This window comes from Cimex lectularius, unplaced genomic scaffold (genome assembly GCF_000648675.2).
Source record: "Cimex lectularius strain Harlan isolate CLEC.00 unplaced genomic scaffold, Clec_2.1 scaffold84, whole genome shotgun sequence".
Lineage (NCBI taxonomy): Eukaryota > Metazoa > Arthropoda > Insecta > Hemiptera > Cimicidae > Cimex > Cimex lectularius.
Window position 1 is genome coordinate 125,668 of NW_019392631.1, and position 21,224 is coordinate 146,891.

At 35.5% G+C, this 21,224-nt stretch overlaps 2 protein-coding genes across 2 annotated transcripts in view; both read right to left on the minus strand.

The window, feature by feature from the left end:
• Nucleotides 1-21,224, minus strand: part of LOC106662802 (sulfotransferase 1C1-like) — a 48,834-nt gene that overhangs the window by 8,906 nt on the left and 18,704 nt on the right. The window lies entirely within an intron of this gene.
• Nucleotides 13-20,239, minus strand: LOC106662801 (sulfotransferase 1 family member D1-like). Its single transcript, XM_014387150.2, has 7 exons — nt 19,815-20,239; nt 2,164-2,362; nt 1,997-2,096; nt 1,795-1,939; nt 1,620-1,740; nt 1,471-1,565; nt 13-974 (listed from the first exon to the last, which is right to left on the minus strand). Exons 1-7 carry the CDS (start codon nt 20,178-20,180, stop codon nt 690-692), a joined length of 1,311 nt encoding a protein of 436 aa, XP_014242636.1. The 5' UTR covers nt 20,181-20,239; the 3' UTR covers nt 13-689.

Here is a 21,224-nt window from a genome sequence, read left to right on the forward strand (position 1 = left end):
CAAACAATTAAATACAAATTGATAATTATAAACTTTATTATTATAATTATAAAAATTACATAACAGGGGCGGTTCATACTGGCCTTTTTTACTGACAATACACCATACATTGGGATGGCGTTTTTTGCCAAAGTTACTTAACCTGTTTAAAGCTATTTTCTTTTATATGTGATATAATAAGAATGTTGATTTAAAGAGCAGAAAAATTTTCCTGGGCATTCAACTATTTTATTCCACCCAAATATGCAGAAATTGAAAGAGGTTTAGATTCAGTGTACTCACATTTTTTGATTCATAAGTAGCATTGAGTAGTAGTATTGAGATTGTCTTTATAGTTATATAGGTTGTCGACAATTTGAGGTTAATAGACAGGAATATTACAAAACATATTTAAATAAAAGCAAAATAAAGTCTTTGTAAGATACAAATTAATGTGTCAAAAGTCCAGCAATGACTTGGTACGTTTTCTTCCCTGTCCAGAATGAGCAGTAATAAAATGTACGTACTGTTTAAATTATAAAGTTAATTAATTAATTATTCAACGCAAGTCATAAATTAACTAATTAATGATAAGTACATTCCATGACAATTTGGGGTGGTGGTGAATCCTGGTTGGTGATGAATCCGTGGTGTATTATTGTAACAATGTCTAAATTATCTGCCCAATTATTTAAAAGATAAAACTCATTTTATTTTGAATAGAAAGGGAAATCAGAGTTTTTTAAATAACTGGCGGTCCAGTTGTCGAATTTCACGGTCTCTTCTTCGGTGAGGACCTTCTTCCAGGCGCCGGACTCTCCTTGGCGGATGAAACTGACGTCTTTGTTCATTTCTTTCGCCTCGGCTTCGAAGTTGACCGCGGGGTTGTCTTTCATTTTGCGGAAGCTGAGGTGGTCCAGGAGTTCGTCTTCGACCTCCTCCGGGATGGCCACTCCCAGAAAATCCGCCGTCTTATGCGCTACCGCGCGCAGGTCCTGTGAAAAGAAAGAAACCCATTTCAGACAACAAACCAAGATAACAAACATTTCTCTTTTAAAATATTCAACGCAATATTTCAATAGTTAAAAATCGTGCTGGTCTTTAAAATTAAAAACAACGATATCGACAGTGTATAATTTATGAGTTTTCACCAGCATTCAGTCATTTTAAATTAAATTTAATTAAAAATGAACATCTCAACTAAACAATTTTAATTAGAAATAGATCCATACATTTCGATCAATAATAAATAATCGGTCGGACAACAAATCAGCAACTGCATGACAATCGCAAGTGGTGCAGTCTAATTTTTAATTAAATGTATTTTACAATTGTGCTACTGACAACGATGTGACCTACTGGAAGCTAAGAATCCATCTAATAACCTACCAGTCTAAAAGCTGTCAAACGACAAATCGATCAATCAGCCTGGCCGTTAAATTTGTTTTGCATTACCGTCTCGACAATAGCTCTATTGTGCGTGGTACAAACCTTTTTCATATCTTCGAACGTGTTGAACAGAATGTTCGGTTCTTCCCTTTTATCCCAAAAGGGTAAGACGTGTTCCCAGAAAGGGCTCGACGTCACTGAAAAAGAAAAACCGATTTAAGTCATTGTCGGCGCGGATACTTGCAATGAACCTTTGTCCTCCCGGAAAGCTTTGACGAAATCGTCTTGCGAGCCCGTGAACTCGTTCCAAAGTCGGTGGTGGTGGAAATACGAAATGGCGACGTCCTTTGGGTTTCTGTACACGTAGATGATCTGAAATGAGATGGGCTTAGAACCGTTCCTCTGGTTTTTGTGTCAAATCGTTACCTTGGGCTTAACCTCGAACAGTTTCTTCGGGAGGAGGTATAACGGCAGGTGGCTCTTTACGACCCTTGGAGATTTCATCTTTTCGACCAGATCAACTGTATCGTCACTTCCGTCTTTTTCCCTGAAACCCCCGATCGCATTGTACCTGCAAAAACGTATGCCTCAGAGTCCTCCAACATCCAATGATGATATCACTTCTTACTCCAGAAAGACACTCCTGACGTGTAACAACGTAGATTTGGCTTTCGCGAAATCGAAGTCGTTCAACAAAAGCCAGACCATCTCTTGAGTCCATGTAGTGCCTGAAAAAGAAAGCCTATCGGGTATTCGACACACCGGTCATTTTTATATCCAATAGGTCGGTCATACCGCATTTGGGAAAGGTGATGATCCAAACGTCGTCCGGGCGCACCTCGAGGTTACGGATCCTGTCCTGGTACTTCAAAAATTCATTTGGCAGCATGCAATTCCCAGGAGGCACCTTTACATCTGCGGTCGGCATGCCACCGACTACCTGAGACATCAACTTGGCTACGGTCGGATCGTTTTTCATGTCCATCTCGTGGTTCTATAACCGAAAACGTTCAACGAATGCTCATTAAAACAAAACAAAAATTCACAAACACTGAAATCGCATTTTTCTTTTATTCAGGCTCTTTATATAACAAAAACTAACTACTCATTAAATAAGAGAAATGTTTAGCAAAGTAATATTTCAATAGAAGACCAAACCATCTACCATTTTGGCCAGTAAAATGAGCTGGTTAACTTAAAGTAACAATTTTACGCAAACTAATTGATTTTGGTTGTAAATCGGTAGATTAATTGATTAAGCTTAAATAAAATTAACGACATTATTGATATACATGGTAATGCATGGTAAATTCAGGAACACTGCATTAAGAAAAAGAAGACAAAAAAATTTAGCTGTTACTGCCAAGCTTTTGACTTGTTTTAATATCATAAGTAAGGTAAAACATTGCCAAAGACTGTAACAGTGTTAACCATTAACGACATAGACAACCTCTGGCGCGGTTGTTACTGTTGATCACATTTATGCGATGCTACCAGGCGCCTTGTCACGTTTTGGTAGGATGTGCACTTCTATGCGACGCCAAGCGGACCCTACGTACAGTCACACAGCGTGTATCACAAATCAGTATCACAATCGCAACGCCTCTTTTGTTCTTAATGCACTACTTTGAGCACAACCATGTAATAAATTGTTAGTTAAACTTAATTGTTTTAAATAAAGTTATTCCGGTGTTTTGATAAATTTTCTGCCTAACCATCATAATTAAATAATTTTGATAAAAACTCAAGAATTTTTGATCTCGTTTAATTTGGTTTACATTAAAATAGGAATGTTGTAATTAATATAACGACAAAATTACATATACTTATTTTGAAATAAACTAAAAAAATATGAATGTCCTGTTCTGACGCTACTCGACGAAACTGGTGTAATTTTATGAGCAAAACCGTGTAATAAATTGTTAGTTAAATTCATTCTATCAATAAATGGTACTGCGGTGTTTTGATAAATTTTCTGCCCAATGTGTAGAGATTAGTGACCGTTAATCGATAGTAATTCAGATATCGTGAGATGCGGTCGGGTGTGATGTAGGTTTCAGAAAAACATTTTCTTTATCGTGCCAACGTTTCGATCTTTATTGAGATCTTCTTCAGGGCCTGGGAATTACAAACATTGTTTACATATAACAATTACATTTTGGATGTGGAAAAGTGAATTTATACAAAATATATATATTTTTTTTTTTATATTCAATCAATTGTTATATGTAAGCAATGTTTGTAAATCCCAGGGCCTGAAGATGATCTCAATAAAGATCGAAACGTTGGCACGATAAACAAAATGTTTTTCTGAAACCTACATCACACCAGACCGCATCTCATAATTTCTAAATAAATTTAAAAAAATAGAATATTAATAGACACTTTTCTATGTTTCGGATTCTTAGCAGTCATTGGTTCCCGGCATAACAGAGGGTGAAGCTGGTAAACAGGCAAAAAGATCACGGTAAGGAAAATAGAAACAAAAATCAGAACATTACAAGAGGGGCGCAGGGCTGCACACGCAGTGACTGGCACTCTCAACACGACACACAAGGATGGCACAATTACACAGAAGACAAACACTTTGAGCCCTGAAGATGATCTCAATAAAAGATCGAAACGTTGCCACGTTAAAGAAAATGTTTTTCTGAAACCTACATCACACCCGACCGCATCTCACGATATCTGAATTACTTTCTGCCCAATCATTAAAATTAATTTTTTTAAATAAAAACTAACGAATTTTTGATCTCGCTTAATTTGTTTTATATTAAGGTAAGTATGTTGTAATAAATATAACGACAATAATACATGCAGTTTGAATAAAAGTATGGGTGTCCGGTACTTTTGTCTTCGACTGTACTAGATGCGACCCGATGAAAATCTGGACAGTGGGGATCGCAGAGCGTAGAGTAGGGTAGCGTTGCGTGGCATCGGGCAGATGTGCATGGGGGTAATACAATCTTACGGAAAATTGGACTTTGGATTTGCTTCGGGTAGCGTCTCGTGGCGTCGCATCGGCTAAATGTGTTTCCCGCTTTGAGTCGGTCTTCAAAGAAATTTGACATCCCCTGTAATTAAACTAAATATGACAATCTGTAGTCATATTTAATATTGTTTTGCCCTGATGATGACCTTAAAATAGGCCGAAAGCTTGGCAGTAAAAACTGAATTTACTTTTTTCTTCAAGACCATACCTTGATAGAAAGTGTTCGCGAGTGAAATATACCGAGTGTCGATACTTTAAATATTGAAAATAAAACTTCAATATTTACTTCCAATATTTAGTAATATATTACAGGCTCACCTAATATCTAGCATTCTGTCTTTTTTCCTTTTCACTATCGTATTTTATTTATTGGGCAGACTGCTGCACATTTGGAGAGTACTTTGTTAAGCAGTCTATAAATGTCTGCCTATAGTTACGAAGAACTTTTTCAACCGTTATGCCGCGATATTTTGGAAGTTTGATGTTAAATTTGAGAAAATTATTCATTAAATTGTAACATCTAATTGCTCGATAACTGTACCGATGATCAATTGAAAATCAAATTCACAGAGTTTATCAGAATTATTATATTATCATTACTAAGTAAGAACGTTCCGTCGAACACATAAAAACAGAAACGAACTTTGTGTGTACTTACCTTTGCACGTAATCAAAATGTAATGTCCACGGTTCACTTCCTTTTAACAGCTATCCTTCCACCTAACCATATTGACTTGTGGACAACGCCGCACACGTCCAAATTTATAAAACTTTTCGTTGTGCTTTTGCATGTATAAATATGATAAGTCAATTGTAATACACACAAGCATGTCATACAGTTGTATTACTGTTTCAAAATGTATGTACAAAATTTGTTTCAGATACAGTTTAATTTGCAAGTTCCAGACGTCCATGACGTTAATAAGTCTATTAGTCTGGCATCGAAGTAGAAGTAAAGTAGAGATGTTAGTGACAATACAAATTATAAATAGTGGAAAGGAATGTCTTAATTTTTCGGAGTTAAAGTACGTACTAACCCTCCAGCCGTGGAATTTACGCGCATGACTCTCCGATTTAAACAAAACTTCCGTAGTACCTCCAAGCCCAACTTTTAGGAGAGGCGAAGTTCAGGAAAGTCGGTTGATCAGTTAGAGAGTTATTAAAAGAAATGTGTTCTGAGCGACCACTACACACCGCGGATATACCCCACCAACTGCCACAACTTTTTCAACCAACGGAAACTTATAGAATATCGTCAAAAAATTTTGCTTTTCACTTTAAAAAATCAATTTCTACCATTCATGCGCCAATTACTAAAATATGATGACAAGAAGAAGAAAAAGCTGTTTGGAAAAGGTATATTTTTTTTAATTAGATCGAGCCAAATTTCAGGTTCAAAAGATAATTTTTGACACCATTTTATCAACAACATATTTCTAAAAGATTTCAAAAAGTACTTCTGAGATCGTAACGATGAACTAGATTATCGACATGCTGTAAACATGAAGTCTTTTCGGAGGATCAACAAAAGAGGTCAAACACAGAGAAAATTCCTTTCGGTTTTCGCCGAGCTTTCGACAGTTTTATATTGTCATCTTCAGGGCCTGTTTTATTATCATATAAAAAAAAACAATTAAAACATGAAAAAAAAATAAATTACACAAAAATTGAATCTTACTTAAACCTTAATGGGGAATTAAACGACATGGTGTTTTGGGCACAGAAGTACATTATGTTTTTTGGGGCTCAGCATCTAAACATTATTTAAATTGAATAAATTAATAATTTAAAATTANTGAGGTAACCTTTCTCGACCACGTTTTTAATTATTATTGTAATTTTTAATTATTAATGTATTCAATTTAAATAATGTTTAGATGCTGAGCCCCAAAAAACATAATGTACTTCTGTGCCCAAAACACCATGTCGTTTAATTCCCCATTACGGTTTAAGTAAGATTCTATTTTTGTGCAATTTGTTTTTTTTTTTTCATGTTTTAATTGGTTTTTTATATGATAATAAAACAGGCCCTGAAGATGACAGTATAAAACTGTCCAAAGCTCGGCGAAAACCGAAAGGAAGTTTTCTCTGTGTTTGACCTCTTCCGTAGATCCTCCGAAAAGACTTCATACTTCTGAGATCATTCATCCAAGCAGCCTTAAAAAGTTTACATACAACAAACTCCTTCCATGGTAAATGGTAAATGCATCCTTGATCTCCAAAAGCTCGGAAGACATAACAACCTGACAGACTGCAATTATTGAATGCCAGGGCATATAGGAATTCTGGATAGTAAACAAGCAGACTAGCCAGAGGTATGAAACAGTCCCTATAAAGGCCCAGAAACTAGGATTAATATACCAATATCAAACAGTGAATCCACTTACAATTATTTAAGGTTTTCAGTTGAGATAAAAAAGTCAGTGGCACGAGCGGGATTCGAACCCACGATCTTCGGCTTGATACGCCGTTGCTCTACCACTTGAGCTATCGTGACCTCGATCCACTCGGAAACTCGGAAAATGTAGTTGAGATGGGAATTGGTGTCCGAGTGGATCGAGGTCACGATATCTCAAGTGGCAGAGCAGCGGCGTATCAAGCCGAAAATCGTGGGTTCGAATCCCGCTCTTGCCATTGACTTTTTTATCTCAACTGAAAACTTTAACTAATTGAAAGATATTAATTGATCAAGCGGACCATGAAACTAGTGAATTGAATCCACTATTTCACAAAAAAATAGAAATGGAATAATTACAGAGATGCCAGGCTATTAAACTCATAATTAAAGAAACCTCGCCAAAACTAGAAAACACGACAATTAGGTAAGAAAAAATTCAGGGATGATAGGGTTATATGCTAGCCAATGGGATAAAAGAAAATCGTTAAAATTGTTAGATGTATTGTCCACTTTTTTAATCACGAATAAACTGAATCTCGGTATGATTTGGATGAAGAAACAAAGAGTAAAACAGTCTTAAATATGTCTACATATAGACATAATTAAGTTTTTAACATATGGTTTCAAATTTCACTGAAGACTCAGCTCCAATTCATGTAAATGTGTAAACATATTTAAGATTAATTTAAATCTGTTTCTTCTCACCAGACCACAACAAAATCCATATTATTCGTGGATAAAAGAAAACACCTGTACTCGGTATATGTGATGATCTTTTTTTTTTTTTTGCCTTATGGTCTAGCATATTGGCCAAGTCTCAAAACTTCAAGATTGAAATGTATACTTTTGTTATATTATATTACTATACTATTTTGGGATAGAAGTTTAGAGAGAGAGGAAATTATTTTGGGATTGCGGGTAAAAGAGAGTATAACGGACATTGAGGTAGGAAGAGGGATATTATAAATTAGAGTGTTGTAGAGGGACTCTCGGTTGATGGAGGTATTGGGATAGTAAAATATGGTTGGAATCAGCTATGCACGAGGGGTCGCTGGAACAGTAAGGAGAGTCTAGGATATTTATTTATAGAGGTGGGAGGGAAGACAATTGTGGTTTAGGCGAAGCCGAATTATAGAGGTGAGAGAACGGCGAGGACTATTGTAAGATCGGAACCAAGGGAAGGTAGGAATGATAGGTTGGATGAATTTATAAAATTTTCCTTTTGTGCTGGCGGAGTATTCGTTTTGCCAACGGAGCCTGCAGTAACTGTTTATGTGGGCTCTTAGATCTCTAGGGGAGATAATATAGCAGGGAATGCCAGCGGAGGCCGAGATTTGGCCAGCCGGTCCGCTTCATCATTAAATTTGTTGTTGCTGTGGCCTTTAGTCCAAATTATGTGCACTACGGTACCTCTATTGGTTAGTTGAATGGTGGTGTTAAATATATGAGATATTAAAGGGTGGTTGGAATTGTGGATATTGGAAATGGCGGATAGGACACTCTGACTGTCGGAAAAGATAATAAGATTATGGGGATTAATTGATTGAGCATATTTTAGGGATTCTAGGATTGCTAGGGCTTCAGCAGTGAAAATGGAGGCAATGCGGGAAAGTTTGAATTGTTTTGAGAAGGAACTAGCTGGGATATGGAAGGCTGCGCCCACACCGTTGTCGGATTTGGAACCATCTGAATAAATGGCTAGAGCCTCTTCGCAATAGCCCCTACCAGATGCCTCCTCAATGTATGGAGGGAAGGAGGACCAGTTGGAATTAGAAAGGGGATCGGGAATAGCAAAATGATGATGATCTCATTGGTTGGATATGCAATGAGAAGGACGTTACTACCATCCATACTTTGAATGGGAAGCAACAGTTCAATATAGACATAACCGGGGAAAGAATTGCAGCAATGTCACCAAATGACTGTCTACGTCTAAAACGTATTAATTGAAGCAAACCAATTTGCAAGGATAAGAAAAATAGTCAAAAGACTGGTTTACTTGGGCAATAACAAAAACCCACCACTTTTTTACTTTCCCTCTCACATTATTGACAATTCATTGTCTTTCAGTCTTGTATTCAGACAACTATAAAATATATTTAATTAATTTAAATTGCAATTTTCGTAAATTTTACTGCAAATTTATACTTTATTTTGAAAAATAACGTAAGTCCCCTTGTCAGAAGTTTGAACGGAAAATCGATTATCTCGCAAACATAATCCAGCCATCCTACATCAACTTGAACGCTTTAATCATTTTAACAAGGGTGAGTGGCCATTTGATGTGTTGTTTAAGTCAGAACGAACTCGTTCCGTACAACCATCGTAATATGATGGTTTATTAAATAAATTACATCAATTACGTTTTATACCGACAAAAAGGACAGGAATCAAAAAATTGTATGAGAGCAATTAACAGGTGTAACACAAAAATATCGTAACCATTTATACAAAGCTCCTTGGCAAAAAAAGAGAGAAAACAAAAATCAAGTAAATTTGTTGTTATGAATCGAAGTGTGAAACGTTCAAAACAATTCTGTTATTAAAACAAAGTCGAATGTTTCTTTATTTCGGTTAATTGTTCATGTTCAAACGACTGAACAGCAGTACAACAAATAAATAAATTTATAAAGGCAGGTCGTGCAATCATAACTAAATTAATTGCTTCATTTAGTAAAATATTTACTCAGCTCGACTCGGTTGTAAATATTTGAATAAAATTGTAAATACATACTGTGTAAACTGTACAGATCGAGATTTCTGACTAGAGTCTTAAACAACATCGAATGAATTAAATCTTAGCTTTTATAACTATTTGAACGAGTGCGTAGTCAAAGGTCACGGAAGAATAACGCAGGGTCAGCTTCTGGCCGGAAAACGACTTCGTAGATATCCGTTATGCAAGGATAGAACAACAGTGTACTACCTTTTCAATTGTACTACACTGATGTATAGAGACAATATTTTGGCATATCATCGACCTGTTTGTCCGTTTTCTTAGGGCACGGCGCGAGGCACAGATCGCTGGACAAGGTACTTCAGGGTAACAGGGATTTTAAATGTAATAGTGTTTATGTTTTGTGTCAGTATTTAGGTTAATTTATAAGAAAAAATGTAATTTATTAGCGTGAAAGGTAGGGGGTTGTTTAACCCCGCCTTGAAGAAAATCGAGTACTCTGGGGTCAATGCTTGACGTTTGGAGAATAAAGGTAAGTTATTAAGAGAATGTCGGCCAAGCCCCGAGGAATATCGCGTACTTTGTTGGAGTAAATATGATCAGACTTCAATGCTCGTATCGGGTGTTGTGTTTATGTTAATTTATTGAAAAGAATGTATTTATTAGCGTGAAAGGAAGGGAATGCTTAACACTGCCCCGAGGATTAAAGAGCAATCTGTTGGAGTTAATGTGATCAGACATCTATGCTCGTATCGGGTTTTGTGTTTATGTTGATTTATTGGAAAGAATGTAATTTATCAGAAATGTGTGGTGTTTAGTGACCGTTATTTGATGACTATTTGAAGACCGTGAGATGCGGTCTGGTGTAACGTAGGTTCAGAAAAAACATTCTTTTTGTCTTGGCAACGTTTCGATCTTTATTGAGATCATCTTCAGGGGCCTGGGATTTATAAACATTGCTTAAATTTTACAAATACATGTAGGATGTGAAAAAATTAATTTATACAATGCTAGAAAATTTTAGATTAAAAAACAAGAGTTTATACAATGCTAGAAAATTTTAAATTAACAAAAAAGAGTTTATACAATGCTAGAAAATTTTGGTTAAAAAAAAGGATTTATACAATGCTAGAAAATTTTAGATTCAATCAAAGTATTTGTACTCACTCTAAGTGTTTGTTTTCCGTTTTTATGTGTCATTCTTGTCTGTCATTGTAGTGAAGTAATTTATTAGCGTGAAAGGAAGGCGTTGGTAAACACCGCCCCGAGGAATATCTAGTAATCTGTTGTAGTAAAGTGACCAAACTTCTATGTTCGTATCGGGTGTTGTATTTATTTTGATTTATTGGAAAGAATGTAATTTATTAGCGTGAAAGTTAGGGGATGGTTTAACCCCGCCTTGAAGAAAATCTAGTACTCTGGGGTGTATGCCTGACTTCTGGAGAATAAAAGTAAGTTAGTAGCGAGAATGGAGTGTCGACCAAACCCCGAGGAATATCAAGTAGTCTGTCGGAGTAATTTTGTGACTAGTCAGTAAAAATAATTTTTTAGCGTTAAAGAAAGGGGTTGCTTAAACCTTCCCCGAGGAATACCGTATTCTGGGGAGTGAATATGACCAGACTAATCTGTATTTGACAACCTGAGGTACAAACGAGAAGCTACGAAGGATATCCACGTAGTATACATACAAAACCAGAGAGTCAGAGAGTCAACTATATCTAGAGGATCAAATGGCTCCAGTTTAAAAAAAATATGCATGAAAGACCTGAAAAAGAAGGAATACATCCAGAGGGCCGGCGATGACCTCAATAGTTTGTCATACACCTCCCACATTTCATTCCTATGTATAACTAATTGAATCGAATTAACTATTTGTCACTTAAAAAATAAGAAGTCTGTTGTTAACTTTGTTAACTTTAAGAACTTTGTTTTTTGTTTTTTTCAAAGAAACGTCATAATGCTTACATTTATTTCATATTGGAAAAATATTGTAAAATACGCGTCCTCCCGTTGGAACAATATACTTGTTGATATTGAACAAACTTTGTCCTCAACCCTCAATACTATTCGGAAAGCCTTATCGATCGAGAGCCGCACTACAATGTAACAATTGATTTAAGACACCGATAAAATATTTGCATCGTCTTATCTGTGGAATTCCTTTCCAAATAAATAATTAATAAGTCAGCGGTCGGCCGATTTCAAAGTTATCTTAGACATCTGTATACAAACTCCGTCTGAGTCACTCAGCCACATAAACCACTGCACAGAAGAAACCTTTACGAAAATAGATTTTTAAAGAACTCCTCAGTCTTAAGAACCAATTGTACCAAGATGTTAAAATAGAAATATAAGGCATCAAACAAAAAGTGAAAAAGTTTTACGACTATATTCATTTGATGCAACAAGTTTTTTACTATATTTATTTTCATTATACAACCAGCAGGATGATGCTTTGATTTTTGATTATTGTACTTTGATGATGAGGATTTCAATGTTAGATTGTGACATTACCGGCGTTCTGGAGAAAGCTACCCGAAGAATAATATGATATCCATATACACACTGATGGACAAATTTAACGCACCACTTAATTTATTTAGCTTAAAATTAAGTCCATTATCTGTCTACATTAGTGGCAGATAATTAGGAGCTATCGTAGTCAAAATGAACATTAAATAATACTACAATTAATTAAGGTTTTTAGTTGAGATAAAAAAGTCAATGGCACGAGCGGGATTCGAACCCATGATCTTCGGCTAGAACGCCGCTGCTCTACCACCTGAGCTATCGTGGCCTCGATCCACTCGGACACTAACTTCCCATCTCAACCCCACCTTTTGAATTTTTCTTTATCGTGCCAACGTTTCGATCTTTATTGAGATCATCGTCAGGGCCTGGGATTTACAAACTTTGTTTACATTTAAGAAATACATTTAGGATGTAAAAAAGTGAATTTATACAATGCAAAATATTTTTTTTTTTATTCAATCAAAGTATTTCTACTCACTCAAAGTGTTTGTCTTCTGTGTAATTGTGCCATCCTTGCGTGTCGTGTTGAGAGTGCCAGTGAGATTTTGCTGTTTTATCTTTATATATGTTGGATTTTGAAGGGGTGGGGAAGGAAGTCGGTATAGAAAAGACATTTTTGTATAAGGCGTCGGCTTCTTTGAAGTGAAAAGACCCGACGAAGGGAAAAAATATGTGGTAATGGTTCGGCCAGATTAACCTTTCAGGATTATATAGAAAGGGATAAATAGGAAAAGGGAGCTAAATTGTTGGACAATAGACTATGTGAAAAATATTTGATGTGTGGAATGTAATGTGATGATATATGTATGTTATCTATGTAGAATTTGATTAATGATATTGGCGTAGCTGCGACTGAGTTTACATGTATCTGTTCTGTAATTGATGCTGTGTTTATCTCTGTTGATATAAACCATTTCTATGAAATTACGTTTATATTTGTTTTGTTCTGTATGTAATATGTGTTGGTGTTCAAAGTGGTGGGTAGCGAGTGCTGTAAGATTTTGCTTGGGTTTTTTGCAATCATAAATATGTTGTTTACTCTCTTGTCCAGATGTTGGGATGTAAGACCGATGTAAGTTGCCGGACAGTATAAACAGTTGATCTTGTAGATTACGTCAGATTTATTTGTTATTGGTCTGGGATCTTTAATTTTGGAAAAAAGCGTTTGAATTGTTTTATAATTTTTGAAAGCTATTTTGAAGTTATCGGACGAGAGAAATGTGTTTAATTTATGCGATAAGCCTTGAATAAATGGCATGGAAATGTATGATGGTTTGTTTGTAGTTGATAGACTTAATGTAGTATTATTAGTAATAGTGGATTGTGTTAGTGTTGAGTTGTAGTTGTTGATTATTATGTTAATTATGTGTTTACGGTAGAGATTGTTATGGAGGATCTGTTTGTATATCTTAATGTTCTTGTGGTGAAATGATTCATGGCTTAGGGTAATCATTCTTTGAAGAAACCCTTTGGCCGGGTTTATTATTGTATGAAGAGGATGGTCAGATGTAAAGTTGAGGTAGCGATCTGTGTTTCTTGTTTTTTGACACCAATCTGTGATTAATGTGCTATCTGGTTATTTTATTACGAGTGAATCTAAAAATGGTATTTTTTTGTTTTTTTCGATTTCATGTCCACCCCTTCAAAATCCAACATATATAAACATAAAACAGCAATATCTCACTGGCACTCTCAACACAACACGTAAGATTGGCACAATTACACAGAAGACAAACATTTTGAGTGAGTGGAAATACTTAGATTGAATATAAAAAAATATATTTTGCATTGTATAAATTCACTTTTTAAAATCCTAAATGTATTTGTTAAATGTAAACAATGTTTGTAAAGCCCAGGCCCTGAAGATGATCTCAATAAAGATCGAAACGTTGGCACGATAAAGAAAATGTTTTTCTGAAACCTACATCACACCAGACCGCATCTCACGATTTTTAAATAATTATCGATTAACGGTCACAAATCACCACACATTAAATAATACTTTTTTTTACTTGTTTTGTTTACTTTTGTACTGATTAACCCCATTTATACAAAAAGTAGCATTATGCCGTTCTATTCATCTACGCTTAAAAATCGCTTTCAGGTAATCTTTTTCCTTCGTTGGTTTCATTTGCTATTATTTTTATTCTTAAATCTTTTTCATTTGCTCCAGTCAGGCAGTTGAGTGCGTATGACAGTGTAAAGGTGATAACCTTACTAGAGAAAGGATACAGCTAGCACGAAGTCATCAGGAGACTGAGTGTAAATTACTCTAAAATAGGAAGTTTCTTCTTCCGTTCAGAGAAACAGTGCTTCACACTAGAAAGCAAGGACAAGCTTAGGGTCGACCTAAGCCTATGAACGAAGACGATAAATTCACCCGTCATCAGGCTCTACGAAACTGCAGGAATACAAAAATACAAATCCGAAATATTTCGATGTCCTCCAGGACTGTGAGAAAAAGACCTCAGGGCTCGGCACCCGGCTCGTGGACCTCTTCTTACACACAGCTCGGAAAATGGCTTCAATTTGCACGGAAACACGAGAATTGGACTTTGGAAGATTGGGACGTGTTCTTTTTACAGCTTTACAGATGAGGTAGTCCACCTTATTAAGGTGGGCGTAATCAAATAGAAACGCTGAAGAGAAAGGTAAGCTCCATGCCGGATGGTTCCTCGGGTGGCATTGACGTTCTGGTGTGGTATTTCCTTGGAACACCGCACTGGTTATTGTGCGAGGAAGATCTCTAACATCACAGAGGTACTTACAACTCGAAGAACATCTAATGCCATTTGCCCAAATCGGTTAGATATTCTTCCTAATGCAAGATAATGCCAGGCCCATAAAGCACGTATTGTGGATGAATGCTTTAATGAAGTGCTTGGTGTGGCCAGATCGAAGTCCACATTTCAACCATTTCGAACACATTTGGGACCAACTTATACGATGAGTACAACGGCGAAACCTTGGTCCTAACACCCTAGAAAAGTTGGAAACGGCTGTTTTTGATGAATAGCAAAGAATTCCTCAGGATTTTACCAGAAATCTTTTCCAATGCAAAGGCGTTTTACATGCGTGATTCGTCCAAGAAGAAATACTCGATATTAGAGGTAACAACAAAAAAAATTTACATTTTTAATTTTTATTATTATTTTTCTTTTTTTTCAACTAAACCTACTTTTGGTATGAAAAATATTAATAGACCTAAATAAAATTTATAAATTTAAGGGTCGTGCATTTAAATAAATGTCCATCAGTGATAATATTATGATAATAACATCTAAATAGGTTTGAGTAGGTATTTGTATGTGAGTAGTTATGTATGTAAAGTTATGATTTTAATGGTAATTATGAGTTAAGTTTTTATCTACCCAGTTAGTCTTCAATGAAATGAAAGCCACAGGTGGTGTCGGTTTGAGTTTCGTAGTATAATCTACCTATACTGACGACACACGTGGAAAGGTGATATGTTGGGACTTTGAGGGGTTAAACTGTTGTCCAAAGTTTGCTCAATTTTTTCATTGTTGACGTTTTGGTTTAACATAAGGGAAACTAGTAGATGACGGGTGACTTGTTAATCGGCGTTATCATCTGCGTATGATATGGAAAGTGCAATTTCATTTGTTGTTGCGCTATTTCATTCACCCCTTGGCAACCTGAAGTCCACGATCCCTGCGAAAAATCTCTCCTTAAGGTATGATTGTATAGTCAGATAATAGGTAAATAAAACAAATTATATATTTGAAAATCATTATCAACCAGGTTGACGCGGAGTGTTTCTCCTGCGAAAATTTTAATAATAATAAAATAATAACAAATGAAAAAGGCAGTACAGTTTTTTTTTTGGATTCAAAGTCGAATTAGCACTGAATTAAAAAACTATTTCTTATGCTGCCATTACAGCCTACTTTCCATAAGTATAAAACGTATGCTGGATAGTAGGAGTTGTAAAACTAAAAATGTTTTATTTATTATAATAGTACAAATAAAAGAAAATAGTAATTTTCAACAAAAAGAGAGTGAGAAGCTTAATTTCTTGAGTGAAGAATGTATGAAATATAATTTTTTTCCAACTGTCTAAAGTTCTAACATTTCTGATATATTATTATATTTTCATAAATAAAAATAATAAGTTTATATATTTATATTATTAATATTATTATTAAATTAATATTAATATTATTTAATTAATATTATTTTTATTACAATTAATTAAGGTTTTTAGTTGAGATAAAAAAGTCAATGGCACGAGCGGGATTCGAACCCACGATCTTCGGCTAGATACGCCGCTGCTCTCCCACTTGAGCAATCGTGCCATTGACTTTTTTATATCAACTAAAAACCTTAATTAATTGTAATATATTAATTGGTCAAGCGGACCACGAAATTAGTGAATTTAATTATTTTTATTTATTTCCAGTGTTTAGTTTTTATATTTAAGTACCCTGTTATAATAATAATTAAAGTATTTAGTTGTATTGATTTTTGGTGAATCATAGTTTTATTATGTATGTTATAAGTTTAATGATTTATGAAATAATTTATGTTTAAACGTATGAAGACATGAACATTTTAAAAAAAATTCTTTTAAATCCATTATATTTCGTGGTCCGATTCACCAAATAACTTTTTTCAATTAATTAACCTTTATGTAAGGTATTGGTTGAGATAAAAGGGTCAGTGTCACGAGCGGGATTCGAACCCACGACCTTCCGCTCAATACGCCGCTGGTCTAACCACTTGAGCTATCGTTCACACATTCACAGCATTGTTTATGTAGATTACAACAAAAATATAGTAAAGGCTATCAAAGTTTATCACTAACCAAAAATTTCTAAAACCAAATATTTTTCAACTAAGTAAAGTAGGTCATAAATATTTTTCGCGAAACTAATCCTTTAATTATTTTTTAAAATTTATAACAGTAAATTCCTTGTTCAGCAACTTTGTGTGGTATATTCTTGGTATATTTAAAATTATTTGACAATTTTAAGTGATTTTAGGGTGCGTAATATATTCTTACTGCTTTCTCCCCACACCATAATATAAAAACAGAACATGCCTAGGCGAAATGAACGGAATTCAGAGTAAATAAAGATAGAATGCTTCTAAAAATTCGAAATTAAAAAAAAAAATACTCAGTACTAATGTTTCGATCTGAAAATTAAAGTTTAAGAGTTGGTCTGCGCGTCAGTGAATTTATGGTAATCCGGTCTTTTATTGGGTTCGACACTGCGCCATCGTCAGTGAGGTTAACTATATTTTACTATAGTTATGAAAGGAGGTTTACAGTAACAATTTAAGTTATTTCTGCTCGAATGAAAATAATTTTATGTTTAAAATTTGTCATAGTTTATAATGAAAAGCCTATAACGTTACTTTTTTAAATTTGAAAGCAGAGAATTTTAGTCAAGCTATTTAAATCTTTCATAAAATAAAGTGGTCGATGACAGGTTTCTGACAAAGGTTTTCGGATGATGCGACAGCTTAGAAACCTTTTGTGCGGGATTGGGCTAAAAAAGAGACAAAAGTGTAAAATTTATGTCGGCATGTACGGTGTAGGAAACATACAAAGGGGCGGTGATTATTGTTCTGAAGATTTGTAGAGCAGACCCATAAAGTTCAAGTCCGTATATCCAATTAGGGACAAGTAGGGCAATCCAGTCTTCTTTTGTTTGTCTGTGAGAGTTTAAATCTATCGAACAGTGGTTTTTAACATTTTAAACCTGTGTTAGTTTGTGCTAATAATTCGCCCGACTTATCGTACAGGTTTGCAACAGGGATGTAAACCTCATTGAAGTTTATAAGCATGCCCGGGACCCGATCAAAAGACTGCATACATCTATACAACCTTTAAGTCCTGAATTTAAATTTTGAGGTTGGGCGTTGGAAAGTGCCAGATCCTACATGCTTTCTTCATGTGAAATCACTTAATACAATAACTTTCCGATATCCTCGACTACTTTTCTTAATGCATCCTTAACTTGTTCTTCGTTTATTATGAACTTTCATGACCAGTTACTACTTTTCCCTGAGCTTCTGGTCCTTGAAACGTCCCCCGAAAGTCTGCTGAGGGTCGAGTCGACTGTGAACTATTCAGACATTATTGGCCGTCCTTAGACCTTAAGTACCGCTGAAGACTTCTCCTGAACACGTAAATGACGTTGTAAACATGTTTTCTTTTTTTTAAATTTTGTTGTACATTACAACTACCTTAAAGTAGGTAATAAGTAACAGTGAGAAAGGTAATTAAAACAAAACAAAATTGAAACCAAGAGTGGAGAAAACACCCATTGGTATTACTCCAATGTTACAATAATATTGTTTGTTCAATTGATACGTGGGTCATTATCACTTTCACTGTCATCACCATCTTCCTAGGAGATCTCGCGGCCATTGTCTCTTCAGTCGGCGGGGAGGGTTTGAGGGATTCGTCGGGATGCGAGGTTTCTGATGTGTTGGTTTACGTTAGTTGGGAGGTTTTTATGAAATTTACGGTAACGGAAACGTATTTCATCTTGTACGAAAGGAATATGTAAATCTGTATGTGTAGTTTGGTTCGATACATAAAATGGAGCATCTAGTATTTGTCATAGTATTAAAGACTGGGCAGTTTGAATGCGGTGGATATTGGAATGTTTGGCTGAACCCCACACTTCCAGTCCGTAAGTCCAAATCGGCTTAACTATGGTGTTGTAAAGCAGCCTTTTATTTTTGAGAGGTAAATTAGAGCGTTTGTCAAGAAGTCGTGCAAGAATTCTAAATCGTGTCATAACCTCCTGACGTTTCAATCTTGTGTGAAGATTCCACATCAGGCGTTTGTCGATGTACCTAACATAAAACTACAAATCATCAATCCCAAACAACGTGACGATTTGACTTAATTCCTGACAAAAATGTCCTATGTGAACCACGAACGGTTCCTTTTGGCGCGATAATGTCTCTTGTGCCAAGTATGAGGAAAAATCCTTCCTTTTGCCTAACACTTATCCATCTACATTCATGACTATACGTACAAAAGATAACAAGGTTGGACAAGACTTGAACACTCTTTCATCTCATCTTGAAGTTTTTTCGAAGCTGTTCTGAAATCAAAGACGTAACTTCCCTCCTAAGAAATGTCATCTCCTTCGTTATCTACTTAGAAAGTTCCCTTACCTAATCTTGAAGAGAACGACTTTTACGGACTCTGTCTAGAAAATGTTTCTGTTCAAAAATCAATTTTGCAATTATTCCATCATTTTCCTATGTTTCATGAAAGTCGATTGAGCAATTAGGCTGATAATACAGAAATATACGATAGAAATGATGGATCTGGGGCTACAGCTTTTCCAATCGAATTTGAACCGGGAAGCAAGTCATTTGACCGAATCTCAATAGTACCTTGAAGAACAACCGAAACGCATTGCTATTCGATTGGTTACCGAGGCTTTAGATGAAGATAATTTTGAAGAGACAAGACATGACCTGAGGGTGCACCGTCTCTACAACATCAGAACCACAAAAGGTTCGTTCAGGTTGCAAGAAAAGCAAATTTGGAGTTGGTTTAGGAGATACCTGGATAACCAATGGTAAAATTGCCCTCGGCTACATTTATGTCTTATGCTCGTGAAATCTGAAGACGACCAAGTGAATTTAAAAAAACAAAGACAAATAACATAATCAGTTACTGCAAAATTCTTATCCAAAAATAACCTTGCAGTTGTCCAAACACTGGATTCTCAAGCAACCCATAAACTGTAAGTCGTTAGCTCCCATCACTTCCGATACAATCAACTTTCTTTTTGACAGTAATCAGCATATTTACCAGGTAGTAAAAACGAATTCAGGGGTGGTAAGGTGCTTACCGCAAGTCGGGGCGAAGGACTTCTCTGAGCTAAGTCTGAATTCTTGTACTTCTCTACCGCCTCGCGGATCATCCTCCTGGTCATCATGCGCGTTATGGGACTTCCGGTCCGCTTGGCCCTGCGTTTTTTCCGTTCGAACCTGCGGGCGGCGTTCACCTTGAGCGACTGGAGCACCCGAGCCGCCTCCTCCGGGGTCATGATCTCCTCCTCGTCGGCGTCCGAGCGGAGGCCCTGGCCGCAGTTGGGGCAGCGGAGCGTCCCCGCGGCCACGCACCTTTTGTGGAAAACCAGCCTGCACTTGGGACAAGCGACCGAGGAAGGTTTATTGAAAAACACTAAATACGTGCAAATAATGCAGACGGCCATTTTTTGTATTTTTTATTTTTTACACGGAGACGCGATTCAATCGATCCCTTATGATCGACTGAGCTGGCCAAATTCTAGCCCTCCCCTCTCGACTATGATGATATCATTACATGGCGATCTCATAAAAAAAATAAAATAATAAAAAAAAATAGTTCTTAAAATGTAAATCATATTATTTTCATAAGCTAGTGTGTTTATAAATTCTATAATATTTATTTACTCTTCCATTCTCAAGTAAAACATGAAACCACAATATTATAATCCAGCTGATATTTTTTCTTTTTTTAAATTTGTAATTTAATTTGTAAACAGATTGATATATGCAACTCGAGGATTTTTCTGAAAATGTGTTTCACGCTAAACTAAATATGAATGACAAACAAAAATGTAAAATTAATTAGAAAATCCATTTACTGGACAAACCAACATAAATCTAGAATCTATACCTATTTCACATTAAACGTGATTTCGGGTGCTAATCGTTAATTTGAAAATAATTTTAATTAGACGTAAAAAGTTGTAAAGTATGTTTCTTAACTCTCAATATCCTTGTATGGTAAAAAAACATGAAACATAACATACAAGTAAAGTGGAATGAGTTAATAATTAGTGGTTAACCACAAAGTGATGAAGCACGGGAAACAGTTAAGTTCTAAGGGTAATTAATTTAATTTGATATAGTATGATTGAATCTTCTAATTCCACTTTTCACCAATAAAACAACTTTTTTTACGTTTAATTTCTTATAATATATAATTAGAAAAATTTACAAAGTTTAATATAAATTATCCTAACAAAAGGATATTTATGTAATATGTTAAGTTGTTAATGAACCATCATTTTTAGCTACTTTCAATTAATTAAGGTTTTCATTTGAGATAAAAAAGTCAGCGTCACGAGCGGGATTCGAACCCATGATCTTCGGCTAGATACGCCGCTGCTCTACCACTTGAGCTATCGTGACCTCGATCCACTCGGACACCAACTCCCCATCTCAACCCCACCTTTTTTTAATTTTCCCTCCTTTTTGCCATTTTTCATATG

Bases quoted from the DNA above. Each gene is read 5' to 3' on its own strand.
- LOC106662801 (XM_014387150.2), bottom strand. From the start codon at position 20,180: ATGGCCGTCTGCATTATTTGCACGTATTTAGTGTTTTTCAATAAACCT. The intron at 2,363-19,814 runs GTAAGCACCTTA...TTTCGGTTATAG, and splicing joins GTCCTTCGCCCCGACTTGCG to AACCACGAGATGGACATGAA. The intron at 975-1,470 runs GTTTGTACCACG...TTCTTTTCACAG, and splicing joins CGTTCGAAGATATGAAAAAG to GACCTGCGCGCGGTAGCGCA.